Raw genomic sequence first — 17,291 nt, forward strand, 5'->3', positions numbered from 1 at the left:
GGTTTGGTTTCTTATCCACTCCGTATATTTATGTGTTTGCGAAGGGAACGGAAAACGTGTCCAGAGTGCGGATGCAGGGTCGTGCGGAAGACGCTCCGTGTGCGGAGTGCGTACGCTTTCCTTTGTTGGAGGAAACGTGCAGTGAATAGATCGAGAAACATCTTTCTCGTAGAAGCTGCAACCAAAATTCTTCGATGGAAAACACATTTGACCAACATTTAGGCAGCGCGTTTACGGAGAAGATAAAGCGGCCGGGTAGCACGAGTAGCCTGGTTCCAAACAATGTTTAATAATCGAAATATTTTTCCTAACCTCTACACAAGTCACCTTCTGGCGGCTGTAGCGGACCTCGCTAAATTTACCGGGAAAGGACCAAATAATGGACTGGCTTGGCATGTTGCGTAAGCGCGTTAGGCCCGAAAGGAATGTTGTGTGTGTGTGTATGCATAGTGATTGTGCTCAACGCATGTTCAACGTACACACGGGCACGGTTGTGTCACGCTACAGGTGAAAAGATTTTCGATTCAAAAAGCTCATGCGTACGTAGCGCTTACCCAGACGGCATCCGATAGGAATGTGTTTCGCCTGTTTTGCCTTAAAAAGAAGATGCTACTGTATCGAGTTCCAGCTGTCCGCTTTTCTTCTGGAACTCTCCCTTTTAAGGGAATTTTGCATTTTACCTTTACGCCCCTATCACCATCCCCGTTTTGCCATGGGAGTTAAAATGTAAAATGGAGATAAAAATGAAGAAATATGGTGTACGCTGCCACGGGGAAAACTTAAATCATAAATTTTGCTTTGGAATGGAATTATTTGCATGTTTTGTGTGTTTTGCTGAATCTTTTTTGTTTGCTGCTCATTGCCTTGGCATGCTTTGCCCTTCGAGGTTGTTTTTTATCGCAGTTTTCTTTTACTTCGCTTGTTTAGGGTAGATTATTGTCGAGGGTTTATTTTTTTATAATAGTGGATTTGTTTCCCATCTCTTTGGGATTGCATTTATGTTGATCGGTGTAGTTTAGGTATGCCGGAATGATGTGTATAAAAATCTAACGTTTTTTTGCATTTGACGGAGATTCTTTACCAGAATCCTTACTGCACAAATACTGCAATAGGGAATCACCTTACGATTAGAGGGAGATAAAAATGTTCAAATAAAGGTAACAATGATCACGACAAAATTATTGTCAGCACAAGAAAACTCAACAAGCGAATACTCGTTTAAAATTTTAACTTATAGCACAAATCCATACCACGACGAACCTTGTTTTAATTCAGAAAACAAAAGATAATGTCGAGCGATGGACAGCAAAAAATAACTTCCTTTTCAATTTCCCATTTCTTACTGCTTGCGCTTGACGTTGGTGTTATTTTGGGTGTTATTGTATTTTGCACTGTTCCACATTTCCCATCCACTGTGTGTGTGCTTCAATAAAAGAGTAGAATTTATGGGCACCAGCATTGAGCTGCCATATCGAGGTTTTTGGTTGCGTAAAAACCGTTCTTTTCCCAATTGGCCAACCATTCCAATAGGAGAAAATAATGACAAGGAGACATGTGTGATGGGCCATGCGAGCCGACTTTCGCAAATGCGTGTTAACTGTAGCCAACCGCTGGTACCACAAACAAACACATTACTTTCGGGGTGCAGATGGGTAAAAAAGCAAGACCACGCTACGTTTAAAGCGACAAGTGCGACGCTGTACAAAAAATGGAACTGTTGAGCATTGAATTACACCATACACACGAGACGCGTCGGTTCCATTCCCATTCTCGGGCTCGTGTTGGAATTGTGTCGCTTTAACACGCGGCGCCAAATAAATGTGGCATGTAGTGAGCATAAATATACATTTCCATGCTAATGTGCGTTCGGCGCTTGTCGGCGCTATTGAGTGGCAACTGTTGGCAACTAGGTTCGTACCCATCCCGTCTCATGTGGGATCACGTTGGGTAAAGCGCAGCGTAATGTTATCACTAGAATCATACATTTCGTGTTTTGTTTCGTCCGTTGTTTTACGCTATTTTTGTGTTTATTTTGTTTGTGTGTTTTATTTTCTTTTTTTTCTAAGCTCGCCTGACCTTTCAACCGCCTGACAGAATGGGGAATATTATTTCGGTTATTATTTTTCCCATCAAACCCCGTAAACGGCTTGTTTTGTTATGATGTACCCATTCTCACCCCGATGGCTGTACAAGAAGCGCACACAGAAAACAAATAAATAAATGTCCATCAGCATGGTGACATACCGAGAACTGAGCGTGCGGTATGAGGTGTTTTCGCAATAAATCAACTTCACATCCCATTGACGGCTTCGCTCACGTACCGTATTGGGAAGATCTCATCCCATTTGACATGTGTCATTTTAGACTCATATCATTTGAATATGATGCTGCTGCTGCTTTCAATCGCTTCTTTTTTTTGTGGGTTTTGGCACGCACTGGAACACTGTAAATGATTGCCGAGTGAAATGACGCAAAGAAATACACTCTCGGGTACAACATTTGCTAGAAACACTTCATCATGGTTTTCGGTGTGCACCGTAAAGGGGACTGAAGCAAGAAAAGGTTGTGTGCGTGTGTGTGTCATAAAGAAGAAATTTGTTTGTCACGGTCATCCGGATGCTGCGCAAACTTGAACTTCTTCCTGAACAACAACAGCAGTTGGATTTGGGATGATGCAAAACAAGTCACTTTCCCAGCTCCCAGTTGAGCAATACTATCCACCGAGCTTTCACTACATATATCTTATTATTCATGCGCTTCCTGACCTGTCACTGGCGAAGCAAAAGCTGGAAAATTCCACCGAGACTGGGGCTGGCCATGCGTTCCGTTCACTTTCTTGTCTTGCGGATGAGTTTGAGAGGCAACCTTCAAACTATCCTTCCGGAACAGAAGGCCACAAAAGGTGATCTCATCCATCCCGGTCACCATGGGGCCATCCCAAGTCATCGCTCGTACTGGGGCAGCTGGGCGCCGGTCCAGCGGAAAGGAATTTGTAGGATGAAAGCAAGGGTGGTGGTTTCTTCGATTTGCATTTTGGGCTCGGACGGACTTGGCTGCCATTCGATGTGCGGTTGTGCTGATTTGCCATTTGTCAGCTCGATCGGGCGGTTTGGTGGGTGATCCCTTTGGGGGAAGCATAACACCCCTCCCAATGGAATATTTTAACGAGCCAACCCAAAACCCCATAAAGGCTGACCTCACTATTAGCTGCTTTACGGTGAAAGACGTGGTTTGCTTAATCGATTCGTAGTGAAGCTGGCGTTAAAGCTAACATGACAACTGACAGTTAGAAATGCTGTCAGCGGGCCTAACCGTTCGCAACAGTAGATGATGCAAGGTACATTACAAAGTACATACATGGGGTCAAACGTCAAACGCTGCTGTAGCATAATGATGGTAGTTACATACCCTATCACTGTCCGTAGGTGTATAATTTGTCTCTAGGTGTAATTGGGGTACAACACTGTGATACGAACCTGTAACGAGAGCAGAAGGAAATATTAAATAAATATTAGCTATACGATTCAAACCAATCAGTTATAGTTGAATATTACGTGAGCTGGAAGCGATAATGATGAAGGAGAAGGACAATAAAACATGGTTGCAATTTATCTAATATGACCATCGTTCGGATCGTGAAAGGCAACGGGCTGGCGAAATGATAAAAAATTCATTCATCGCAAAATGAAAGCGTACATCCTCAATAGTCAATCATGTAACATGTGCGTGTGCGTCTGCCCATCCGCTTATTAACATAATCCCTCCCTCGTTTGGTGTTCGGGAAGCGCGCTGGTCCGGCGTTGCAGTATCAGCTAGGAGCCGCCACACAAAACGTGCGATGGAATCCAATTTTACTGCCCAAACGCACAAACTGTAGCGTGGTTACTGCTCGGTGGCGCTCAACAGATCAGCCACAGATCGCAAAGGTATGCAATCTTTTCGCATTACGAAGATAAAGTTAATGCCATTATCGTCGTTTCCGTTGTTGGGTTGGGTTCATTCCATGGCCAACCACTTTTCTTTCATTTTCTCTCTCTCTCTCTTACTCTCTCTCTATCTCCCCCCCCCTTTGTTTCTTTTCCAATATGCATTTCACGGGACGGGGAAAAAGATAAAGTTATATCAGTACGGAATAAAGAAGGCCACAGAGAGTGAAAGAAATTTCCATTTGGGTAGTTCCAGAACGGACTGGATGCATGGGAGGCTCGTACGCAACACTCACAGCTACGACTCCGAACGTTATCATCCTTCCCATCATCGTGGTAATCATCGCGATGGCCTCGTTCGGGTAGACGCACGTATGAACCACACACACGCGTGCTGGTCGAAATCGAGATAAAATCTGCCTCACTTGGCGGCTTCTCATTGTCAGTTTTGTATGTGCGAATGTATGTGAGTGTGTGTAAGCACACCAGCGAAGGACAGTTTGCATGCGTGTTACGACGATATGTGTCGTTTCACTGAACGGGACCACCATGTGGGTGTGAGGATGTGTGGTGCGTGATCTCGATATAATAAATGAAATCGAGTTAAAATTGCATACTAACAGGCGCCAGCAACTTCAGTGGCTCTTGGGAGGCGTACCGCTCACGGGAGAGGATGGAACGTGTCTGTCCCGCGTTGGGCGAGTCCGGGTGGGAACATGGATGTTGACGATGATGATGATGAGAAAACTAAAGCAGCCCCGACCACAGGCGCCATCGATGTGCGCTGCTGTTGTTTCTACCATTTGTATATACGAAAGAGAAAACAAGGACCAAGGCCAGGACGGTAGATGCCGGGCTGGCACGAGATGTGAGCAAATTTCCGGACACCGAAGACGATGCGTTCCATAATGCGAGAGTGGTGCAGAGCGAGATAGCTGTGGTGGGTCAGATGGTAGTGAGAAAGCGCTTGCATGATATGCAACAAGCGGGTTCAAAGATCAAATACCACTTTGACACGAGGATGTGAAGCGTGTGAAGGGGAGTGAAAAGATTGGACTCGTGTTTGTGAGTCAATTTTCATGATCTCATCGCATAGGGTGTATGGGTTATGACTAACCTTGCAGGTCCCATCGATGTTTGGAGCTCATCTTCAGCACCAATTGATGCTCGAAAGGATTTCGGTACACCGACATTTGGTGCGGGTAAATTAAAATGGAACTAAACCATGATGAAGACGATCGCTACAAAATCAATTAGCACACGTCATGCACCAATGCGAGCTTTGAAGCGTTCAATCGGTGCACAAACCACTGTTTGTGGATGGGATTTGAGCTTTGAAAGAGATTGAAGCTTCAGCTGACTATCTCCAGCTGAAAGGAAAGGGAAAGTGTTCAACAGCCGTTTCCATCCGAACCGAAGCCAAACGAGCAGCTGTAGCCGTCCCCAGTAATCGTTTGAACAAATTGAACAAATCGAGCAATCGAGAAAGTGCAATTTCATCAGTTCGTTTGTACGGTCCCGGTGTGTGATAGTGTGATGGTTGACGACAAAGGGAGACGAGTAATGGGATTTTAATAATAAATTTAACGTTTCTGTGCAGTGATGCAGTTGGGTCTGATGTTGACTTAGAGTGCTGACGAAGGATGGCAATCGGGGTGATTACTAGACGTTGCAATGATTGTCCGAGCTGATTGAAAGCTTGCTGATATAAGCAAACTCCACCCCGTTGGCGCATCAAGCTGTTCATAGGCGATGAAAAACTGGGCGCCTCCATCGAAACGATAGCTTGTGTGTTGGATTCAAGTGCAATTCCGTTTCATATGGTGAGAGCTTTTTTGCATAATCGTTAAATGGTACATAAAGATCGTACAAACATGGCTCGATAGTAGTTCCATAATGATGATGGGAGCAATTTGCACATGCTTTCTATTGAGCGAACTGTAATCTCGGATAATTTCTCATTCACATCTCATCAATACAAACGACCCCCAATTCGTTTACATTGAGTCTATACTGCATGTTTGATAACTGGTGTTCCATTGCCAAACCAAGGCAAACTTCTCGCACTCACAATTGCTTCCAGGAACAGATGTCCCGTAGCACAGGGAAGGCGGCAAAGGAAGGTGTGAAAAATGTGTTCCCATTAGTGGTAAACGCGTGCCACACTCGTGCCCCGGGTACTTTGGTTGTTTGCAGGATTGTGGAATCGTTCCGCGAATTTCTTACGGTCACGAGTGAAACGGGTGATATTTCGCTGGCTTACCGCAGGTGTAAAAAGATACACGTGATTCTACCGCACCCACCGGTTGATGATAATTGATGGTGAAAGTTTGAACTAATTAGCGTCACAACACTCACTGTGTGCTGCTCACAAGTTAACCAGTGTCAATCGTATCGCGTCCCGCAATTCGGTTGGGCAAGGTGGTACACCCGCTGGCGGTAACTGGTTTATGTTTGACTAAGCTCTGAAAGGCTTTTCTCGGGAGCGGCACGATGTTTGTACGATGTTTCGAGAGGATTAGAAGTTGGTCGTTCCGGTGCGAATAGTTTCGGTGTTCCGCGAAAGTGCCACGGATGTGTACTTAGTTATGCTTAGTTTTGGGATGTGAATATACTGCTGTTGGCATTTGGGTTGCCGTGTGCTAGTGGGAAAGTTATGTCAGAGAACGTAATTTTGTGATGTATTTACTTTACTTTTATCCATAGAACGCTTTGTCGGACGTGTACAAAGCATTTAATTGCATGTTGTGCTATTCAACAAGCAATTATGCACTTTGTTTCGAGAAAGTGTCAAAATTTTACTGTAAATACTTTTCACTGAGTTTATAAAAGTAGTTTGAAAACATTAAATCATATCATGCACAGAATCAAAGCAGCAACATCACCATATTTCAGAAGCGAAACGGGAGAAGGTAGAATTTTCCCTCACCTTCATCAAATCACGTCCAATCCTTTACCTATTGCCATTCCAATGCACTGTGGTTGATGTCTTGCTCCTGACAATGAATTCGTCCGAAAGTGATTTCCATACATGTTTAAGCCGATGCCACGTTCCGGATCGAACAATCCCGCTCCGAAGAAGTGTGTCGAATGTGCAGGAAAACTTCTCTACTTTGCCTCGTTCTGTGTGGTTGGCAGGCTGAATGCAAATAGAAAATTTTGCCGTGAACCTGTTTGATAGAATTCCGAGCCGAAGAACTTGACAAAAGCTGTGCCAATCTATGATAGAGTCTGTGTGTCTGTTTGTGCGGAGTGTTGAAGGGATATTTCTTAGAAGATTGCAGTGAAGTTGCATCGAAAGCTCAGCTAGAGAGTGAAGACTGCGCACGCCAGCAGACTGTTCGCAGCTGACGTTGCATGGGAAGATTCTGTTCTTCGGAAGCTATTCCATCATTTTCTAGAAAAGTTGACATCGTAGAAAAGTATGTGTGTGTATGCATGTATAGGTATTCAACGACGAAAACTGTTAGGTACATCTCGCACAAATCGAAGCAAAAGTGAACCGACAAGGGTGTGATTTTCAAGTGATTAACATCCATTATTCATAATTCACTGGGATTTGAAAGTTCTGTTCGCGCCAAAAAGTGGTGGTAAGTTTTGTCATTTCACGGTATGGCTTAAAGTTAGGCTTCTGTGGAAGTGACTTAGGGTACGGGAGCACTTTGGGCAATGTTTGCAAAACTTTGCCGCAAGTAGCTACGCGGAAGTAACAGTCGATCGATCATCGTTTCACTCGTCAACTCGTCACCGGAGCGATGTGCTATCTGGCTGAGTTCGTGAAAGATTTCCCAAACCCGGTCACATTGGCTACTGAAAGAAGTTTTCGTAAAACGGAAGCTGAAACTTTTTCTCCACCCATCGTCAACTTGTCACGACCGTGAAGAATTAGTTGACGCGTGACCGAAGCCGAAACAGCACTAACAGTGGTCGATCATGAGCTTCCATCCATCATCCGGCTAATTTCACAACCGTTTGTGTAAGTGAGACGCCGTCTTTTGGCATGTTTAAGGTGGATCCATTCCGTTGGAATGTAACAGATGGTAAATTAAATTTCGAAAAGGGTTGCCCGCTTTTAAAATCATTCCCACCGATTACTGACATGATGGAGCTGGTATCGAACCCCATCAGAACCGTCCCTCTTTACATAAAATTGACTATCTATCATAGTTGCGAATAATTTTATCTAGAAGACCTGAACTAGTGGGCCGAAAGTATTACACTTTGTGTACGTGTATGATCATCGAACTTTATATTAATACAATTAAAGCGGAATAGAAGTCTATATGACAAATGCAGCTTTAATGCTCTACTTCATTGAACATCGTCGCGCTGCGAGTTCTCTATAACTACTTAGGCATGATATGGAGGAAAAGCGTTTGCTTGTGTTCTTATGACTTGGAATGTGATGACGTTTCATGGCTGAATGGTTGATTTAATTCTGATAATAAATTAACCACAATTGGGTGTCTCCGATGGGCATATTTCATTAGAGCAAAGAGGTTTCCGAATAAATTTTACTAAAGTTGTTAGAGGAATGAAACATTTTGCTTTTTAATTGTCTTGTTTTCATTTATATAAAAAGAAAGATTAAATTCAATAAATAAATTATCAGTAAAGAAAAACAACTGAAACACGTTTCACCAAAATGAATAGAACTAGCTGCATGAAGCACGTATGAACCCGTTTGCTAATTGATTCTCACCTGGTTGGGAATGGTTGGACTTCACTGTTTGCGGCTGCGGCGGCAAGTATATCATTATATTTATGATTATGTCAGCAAGTGAAACCAACCCGTCACGAGCGGTTTTATTTATGTTGAGCACGAGCATTAAACAAAACACACGCACATACAAACACTCACCACGCAACCGTTTAAACACAAATCGTTTTGCCATCAAGTTTGCGGTTTTCGGTTAGTTCGTTGCATCATCGGGTGTTGAAGTAGGGGAGGAAAATCGTGGAAAACAATTCCCTCCTTCCGGACATGCCCTCCACCTACAGTGAGTCAGCTATCCTCCGGTGGATCCGTTCGCTTCCCGTTAGTGGGGCCACATTTTTAATGGCAATTAAAAATGTATGCAAATCAAGAATTTAATCGTCCATTTAACCGTGCCCGTAACCATCACCATTCGATGTTTGCTCATCGAAATGTGTTGTTCGCTTCGTCGCACTTCCGGCCACTTCCTTCCCACCCTTCGGAAGGGTAGTAGCATCGTTGCTGTTCGGTTCGCCTATAAAGCGGCGTTGCGATTGCGATGCTTTTCAAATGTAAATTAAGTTGTTCGAGCAAGTCGTTAAAGGCAGTTTCGTCGAGCAGTACGCCTGGGACATGAACTTCTTGCGGTTATCGGTTTCGACTACGGTTGTTGGGCCTATTGGGTTGCCGGGTAGTGCTGGTTGCTGCTTGTGTGACAACATTCTTATGGGGACATCGGCAAGAATCGTCACCGTCAAACGATGGCCTCACAGGAAGCCATTCGACCGAAGGGTAGCCATGCCGTGAACGAGCATGAAGCCAAGCATTCCCATCCTAATGGGTACGATCGCAATAGGACGGGTGTTGATGGAAAATGAAGTGAAACAGGGAAGTATGGTGCAGTGAGTTTTTTTCCCGCAACCATTCCCATCGAAAGCCATTTCAGCGGCCCTCCAATCGATAGCCCATTTTCTGTGACACCGGATTCTCATAAACATAGGAACGGCGGGTAAACGAAGGCGTACGAAAGGAATCCATCGATTATCGCTTCGCTTTTCCACGCTTTTCTACCAGCGCTGGGGCGGAAGGCGAGTTTGCCCCACTGGTACGATCCCTTGCGCTAGCAATTGCATCGATCGATTAAAACGAATGAGCCAAGAACACAGGAGATTGCGGTAAGACGGTGTGTGGCAACGAAAACGAGAAGGGAGAGGTTTTCCGGTTGGGCTATGTTTTCTTCCTTTTTCCTTTTCCCTTGCTCCTTGAACCTAGCGCCACTTTGAAAAGAAAAAGGGCAGGCTTCCCGGGGTTTGGTTTTATTTTATTTCATTTTAATCTGCCATCCTACCGACTGCTGCCGATGTCGAAATAAACGCAATCGAAGCGAGTTCACCGTCGTGACGCTCGAGCAAAGCAAAGGGTCGTTCGGAAGCGGCCGACCTCGATCCAAAGCATCCACCAGCGAACCGAAGCAAAACAAGTGATTAATTAGAAATGACAGGAAGTGAAAAGTGGAAATCGTCCCCGTAATGACAGATATTAAGGTCCTGCTCTTGATCCTGCCGATGGAAGCGAGGTGGGCTTGATATGCGTTGGTCTCCCTCGAACATTCGCTACAAACAGCACACTGTATAGCCCGTTCTGCTGCACATTCCTACACTTTGCGCTTGTTTAGTCTTATTTTTATTTATATCTTACATTTGTTCCTTCCATAAACCGGTGGTCTGATAAGGCGAGAGTGCGGCACACAAACGCACGCGAGTGAAATTCATTTAATTGGACTCATCATTTGCATTAGCGCGGCCTGTCACTCCGCTGCGAATGTTCCGGATGCCGGTTCGCAGAGAGCGACAGTTTTTGTAAGCAACAACCAGCGCTAGGCATTGTTTCACAATGGACAGGCTACGGATGACTGGAACGGAATTTAACTCGATCGAACGCAAATACCGAATGACGTTCGAAATAAGACACTGTCAGTGAACCGGAAATGGTACGGCACGTTGGCAGAGTATAAGAAACAGCCCGGTTGCTGTGCTGCTATTGGTCGATGATCAAGTTTCATTATGAACGACTGGACGTGATGTGGTAGGTAGGAATGTGTCCGAGTTAATGATGAAATACGTTGATTAAATTTTCAATTTGACAGCACGGATACAAGGTTGGCTATCGTTTCCAGTCGCACCGCTATCGATTGCATGCTACCTTTGAGCGAACAGGAAGTCACACAGGCGGGTATCAATAAGAGGGGAATGGGAAAATTATCAGCTGACGGGGCATGGCGTTTGATTGCATGATTTTTCTTTGGTGGAAAAAAAGAATTTCAGTGCAATGGATAAGCAATTGGGAGCGTCAAAATAGCAATAAGCTGATGTGATTGCCCGAAAAGCGCCACCGCTGCTCAAAGTTCTAGCCAACAACTTTGACGGAAAACTTCAAAAGAGCAGAGAACCCAATCAACGATTACTTTTTTAAGCGTAGTTTTTTCGTCTTATTGGAGGATGCCTCTCTTGAAAACGCCGAAAAGAATGAAGCAAAAAAGGAAAAACTATTACAGCACCAATTCTAGGAAGAAAACTTTACAGGGCATCAAAAGTGATGAAATCACTCGAAAAGCGTGATTTGCGTAGCGATTTACTAGTTTTGAATAGAAAAAAATTGCTTTTATAATTTATTTAAAGAATTCGATCGAAAGCGAACTAACACCCAACGAAAGTAGCGAATAAATAAAATCGAATTTTGAACGATCGATCTCGTTTCCAACACTAATCACTTTCCAGTTCGCTACCTTGAGTCAGTAAGACATTTCTTCTCGAATGTAGCCGATAACAAGCATAAGAAGGAGGCAAAAAAGTCTAAGAGTTCGTTCGGGGGACGAACGAACCTTTCGACTGACACTTGCAACACTGCTCTAAAACCGAACCAAACCATTCTCGTTTCCCAGTTTTCCAATCAACATTATCATCCCATTCGTTTCGCTTCGTATCGCAGTTCGAAGATACACCGTGCTATGCTTTACCACAGTCCCCATCCCGAATTATGTCTCTTTTGATGAAAAAAAAAAATCGATGGCAGCAAATGTCGACCGGAAATCAAATCATTTGAGAAAACGAAGTCGAAAAATGATTGGACCATCATCGGTGGTCTGAACAATGGTTTGAGCACAATTTACAATGAAACTACTATTGCTGCGATACCTAGCTGTTCGGTGACATGAGCAGTAATGCTCGAAACGAGAGTGTTTGATAGGATAGGTAGGAAATGAAAGTCTTGTTTGCATTTCCTAGAAAACTGGAGCAGCACCTACGTGAAGAGTACGGGGCTGTCGAGCTAAGGAACGGCCGTTAAGAAAACCATCCAGAACATAACATTTTCAGAAGATGTTGAAAATAAAGCAATCGTACTTAAAGCAGTCTTGCTCAGCCAGCTGGCGCCATTCGGTGGATAAAAATGGATCATAAATACTATCCTTTGCAGCTATACTTGGTAAACAATGGAATTGAACGCTACCAGCATCCATTGCCACCGAGCATATGGAGGACGATTTCATGTCCAAGGACAAGGACACTAGGAAGGAAGACATTCCTGTATCCTCTAGTCAATGCTGAGGCTCTCGGTTCATCCTCCAGCGGATGAAAAGTATTTGTCAATCGAAGCATTCCTCTCACAGAACGAATATTTAAACCCATTTGTCCTGGACCCGTTGTCCCGCTTCCGGTCCGCTTTCCGATCGCATCAAAATCGAACACAGCTCACAGTATAATTTTTGTTATGCAGCAAGTGATATGCAGTGCACACAAGTGCAGCATACTGGAAGCAACAAGACTCCAGCTCCGGTTGTTTGCTGGACATGCAGTGAAGCTGGGATGTTGTCTGGACGGTACGCTCGCTAGCGGCAGAAGCTTCAACTATTTGACATTTCCTCCCGCTCACCATCCTGCCGGTTTGCGTACGCAAAAGCCAGAAACATTCCCGAGCGCACAACTAACTTTCCGAGCGAATGTCCATCCCGGAATGCAACAGAGCGCCGGTAAGAGTTTGGCCTCCCGAGATGAAGATGGTGCACGGAGTGTGTAGCAAAAGAGTGGACATGTGCTAGCAGCGAATAGAAACATCATTGCACGGAAACACAATTGGACAGTTTTCAGTCAATATTCCCCCGGTTCGTGCCATATCCATTCCCGGGCGAGAGCGGGTCCCTTGTGAACGATTGGCCCACTTTTGGGTCGGGCCCCGAAAAATGGTTCTTCCATGCTGCGGGTCCGCTGTGCTATTCTGTTTGCCGAAGGTGTTGTGAAAGTTTGAGCAGAAAAGAAGAATGTACATGTTCATGTGTGTGTGTGTGCTTTCTGGTTATATATGCATGTTTGCTTAGAAAAGTTTCGTATATGTGAACGTGCAATATTGAGAGGCAAAGCGAGACATTCCGTTTGATTTCGACGAACGTTCCAAGGTAAAAGAGACGTACAGCGGTGAGAAAGTGAGCAAGGAAAAGCAGTAACATGAGATGGAAAAAAGGGGCACATAACCATAACCGTATCATATGCTTTCCATTCTTCTGCCACACGTGATTGTTTGCAGTTTGGATGGTGGCAGCCATTACTGCCATTAGCCGGACGTTAGGTCTGACAGCTGCCCGGAGCTTTTGTTGCTAAGTGAAATTTTCAGAACAGGGAAAATCAATCCATTTCTGCTCCAGGGTAACTGAGAAGGGAGGAATGGTGTGTGGACAAATTTCCTCGTCGTAGAGCACTGTTGCCAATACTTCAGTGGACTAACTGTTCCAGTAATTGGATAGCAACCCGGATATGGGTCATATGTTTATGAGGACAAAAAGCAGTGTGCATTTTAATTAGGCTTCAGTTTTATTTGAATTTTTCCTGAAAGAGAAGCCAAATGTTACGCATAAAAAAGCTCACAGTCTAAACATATAGTCACAGTCTAAATATCATGTCACTCTGATAAACGATGAATACCGTGCTACGCATTCATTTTAGGAGAAACAATTCGTTCTACGTTTTACTGCACAAAATCTATTTCATAGCTATATCCATAACAGCTAGATACTCCATCCACTTCACTTTGGGGCTACAGTATGTGCCCCAACCAGCGCAGCTCAGTCCGTTTTGTGCTAGCAACTCGACCTGGAATCAATATTCCGTTACGGTTGTTTAGCTGTGTTCCGGGGGACTGCGTGGTTCAATGCATTTTTGATGCCATTCCGCAAACTGATTGCACCGAAGCATATGGCGGAAATCGAAAATCGACCCTTGGCCGCCACTCGTTTTCCCCTTTTGCTTTCCTTTTTGGGGGAAATCAAAAATCCTTCCCCCGCCCTCCACCGATAAGTGACATTTATGAGTTCAACCGAGCGGTTGAGGTTAATCCGTGGGATTGCATCAGTGGAAACGGGTGTAGCTCATTAAAAAAAAAAAAAAAAACAGGCGAGGAACGAAGGTGGTGTGTTTGCGGAGTGGCACAGCAGTGCAGGGTGCGGAAAAGATTGCTTTCACCGGAAATCCTTCCTGGGGATCAGGAAACCGAGCTTGCCGTAGGCGAGGGATCAATGAAGAAGAGTAGCAACACTTGGTTTCACCGTACCGATTCCGTGATTGCGTGATTTTCGACAATCAATCGTTGGAAAAAGTAGTCTAGGGGAGGGGAAAAGAGAGATACAGAGAGGACATTAAGTGGGGTGGAGGGTGAAAGCGAGAGGTGTCACCAGGCATCGAACCGGGTTGACGGTTTGCAGCACATAATTAATGATGCGCACGATTGGACTGATTTGTGGTTGGTTGATTTGCCACGTTGCTGGAGCCCCCGTTCCGATGGGGAGCACGAGCCCCCAACAGGGAATCCCAACGACGGGTGGCGAAACAAAGGTGTGTGCGGAACTGGAACGAAGCCGAAGTGGAAACGATCACCATTCCACTCCAATTCGTCACCAAGGACTCGATGAAAGTGTTGATGGATGGAGCGTATCGTTTATACCATCCGTCCCTGTTTACCCTCGCCCGTTCAGTTATATCACTCTTTGCGCCTCGTGAATTTATGCTTCATGAAGCAATTTCTTCACTTGCACGGAACGATCGATAGGGAACGAAATTTCGTTCGAATGGAGGTGTGTTAATTAATCGTGCCCCAATAAGTTGGGACAGCACGGCATGGCAATTATGCAGCAACACCAAGGAAATTGTTTTACAAGGACACAGTCACCCAGATTCACGAATTTTGCGAATGTGTTGTGGTGTAAGTCTGGTGGTAAATGTAAATATTTGGGTAGGTGCCTCTACCTACCTGAACAAGCTTGCGGTGGCAGTGGAAAGATGAGTGTGGTAGAGCTTTTTCGCCGTGCCACAGCACAACCTAATGACTGTGGCTTAAAGCTTCGTAGCTGCTGCATAAAGTCCGAACACTCCATCAGGGCAACGTCTGCGAAGTGCAGATCGCAGAGGATTTGATTCTGTGAAAGGTTGTAGACAAAACAAAGGGAAAATGTGTACGTTCGTTACAAATATGATACTCATAAGATGCGCGTGTGCTTGCACTTACCTTGAACCGTCTTGCACGCTTCTGATTGGGGCCAGTAAGGTTGAGACCACATGAGTTGCACCTCAAACATTCCTCGTGATAGTGATTGTTCTCATACAGGGGCGAAGGCTCTGTGGATTCAAAGAAACAGAGAAGAAGGTTGATTAAAAACTGTACAGTTTTTGAATAAAAACTCAGAAGGAAATGAATCATTTTTCTTAATTGTTTTGTTAGGCAAAAAGATGCTATATTTACTCTTGTTATTATGATACAAATAATCAATCACACAAACCATACTATGGTTCACTCAAGGGGCAAAAGAGCATAAATTCAGCTCCAATTGAGAAGTGCTCAAAATAATAAACTGATAGAGTGTCTGAGAAAAGAATGAAAGAAAACCGATCGATGGAGTCGGAATACACCATTTTAGTAGCAAAATAAAGCATTTACGAAAAAAAAAACCCAGCACAACTGAGACTAGAAAGTACTCAACGTAAGCCGATTAAGGACATTTTCCAACTGTTTGCCGTTCGCTTAACGTTTCATACAGATGGTATTTGGTGGCATTTCCTTCGAAAAACTTTTTTCCAGAAAGAAAAAGGAATACGAACGAAAGATTGTCTATACCGTTTAAAGTCGAGGAGCATTTTCATCACTCTGTAAATAAGATATGAGACGGGGAAAAATACTTTGCTCTATGTTTTCTAATAGGTTTGTGGAAGACGTTGGTTAGAGTTATTCGCAGTCTTATATGTTTTATAGAAAATAAATTGTTGCGTGAAAACTTTGCATCATTCTTCACTGAAATTACTATAAGTTTGCGCATGATTACCACCCATATTTTTCCTAACAACTCACTACTCGCAACAAATTATGACCTCCTGCTAGCATGGTTCGGATCCATACAAGGGAGTGAGAAAATTATTTGATTGAATTTAGTTTCCTCCTCGTCCAGCTGCTATTTCACATTCATTTCGCTCGGTCTAACGAACGCTGTCCGATGAAGCGTCCTGCGATGCACTCGATCGGAAGAAAAATGTACATCAAATTACGCTCGACGATATAACGAGCGAGCCCAGAAGGTTGTGCGCCTTCGTGGAACAAAATACATTGGCCAAGTGGACGAAGCGTTAGGTTGATCATTTTGCGCTTTGCTGGCACAAGTCGTCAACGGCACCGTGCCGTTCCGGATGGATGGCAAGAAAAATGAATAATTTTTCGGTATTTTGCTTCGTTCGGAAGATTTCGGGTCGTGCTGCTGAGTGACAAGTTGTGTGTGAAGGAAAATGTAATGTAATAGAGAATAATCAGCTGCACAATGCATCATTTAACATGAGTTAGTTTAACGGTTGATACCGATGTTTTGGGTGGGAACAACAGCAGACACAAACCTGACGTTCGGTTTTGATTAGCTTTACGTTAGCATTTTACTGAAAAAGTTACACGTATTTCATACAAATTGCTCGTTTTTTTTGTGTGTGCAACTTTAATTCATGTGTATAAGAAAAGCAATAAAACGATGACATTTCAGCAATGAAAGTGTGTGCAACGTAGCTGTTTTCAGAAACGCTATTAGACACACAAAAGGAACGCTCTCTCCGGACGTAGAGCCAGACCTATTGTAATTATATTATTTATACTGATTTGTTAATAACTTTCGACATGTCTCATTTTTCAAGGTGCAGAAAGTTGAGCCTTTTTGGTTGCACGGAAGGATATAAATTAAATTATTATTGTTATTAATAGATCCCTGCTACGCACAATAAGTAGCTGTGTTGTTGCAGGGAGAAATTATCTCACTTCGAACCAATTAATAATGATTTTCGCCCTTGGAGAAACATCAAGCCGTGCCGCATAATTCATCAACGTGTACGTGTGTACGGTCCACCACACCACCGGCTGGATCAAATCCAGATGCGTAATATCGAGCTAATAAGAAAGAAAACTTCCTTTATGTCGACTGGTGGTGTCTGCCGTTCGGATGCGGAAGGGAGCAAGGTGGTCATGCTTTCGGGATAGTTAATGGTGCTTCGAAGATGAGTCCGACAGCTGCTAAAGCGCAAAAGTTTATTATTTATGTATCGAATTATGGGTACGTTAGGGTGCCTACAGTCGTGTGCACTTGAAGGGTCCTTCGATAG

The 17,291-nt window shown here is 44.0% G+C and overlaps 1 protein-coding gene across 9 annotated transcripts in view; it reads right to left on the reverse strand.

Moving 5' to 3' along the window:
* The window catches only part of LOC118504356, a 148,113-nt gene that overhangs the window by 35,569 nt on the left and 95,253 nt on the right, over positions 1-17,291 (reverse strand). For all 9 annotated transcript variants that reach the window (XM_036038747.1, XM_036038745.1, XM_036038748.1 and 6 more), the window contains 2 exons: positions 15,172-15,281; positions 14,917-15,082 (listed from right to left, as the gene is read on the reverse strand). In XM_036038747.1, the coding sequence (XP_035894640.1) occupies positions 14,917-15,082; positions 15,172-15,281 (276 nt within the window). The remainder of the gene's footprint in view (positions 1-14,916; positions 15,083-15,171; positions 15,282-17,291) is intronic.

Source organism: Anopheles stephensi, chromosome 2 (assembly GCF_013141755.1).
Source record: "Anopheles stephensi strain Indian chromosome 2, UCI_ANSTEP_V1.0, whole genome shotgun sequence".
NCBI lineage: Eukaryota > Metazoa > Arthropoda > Insecta > Diptera > Culicidae > Anopheles > Anopheles stephensi.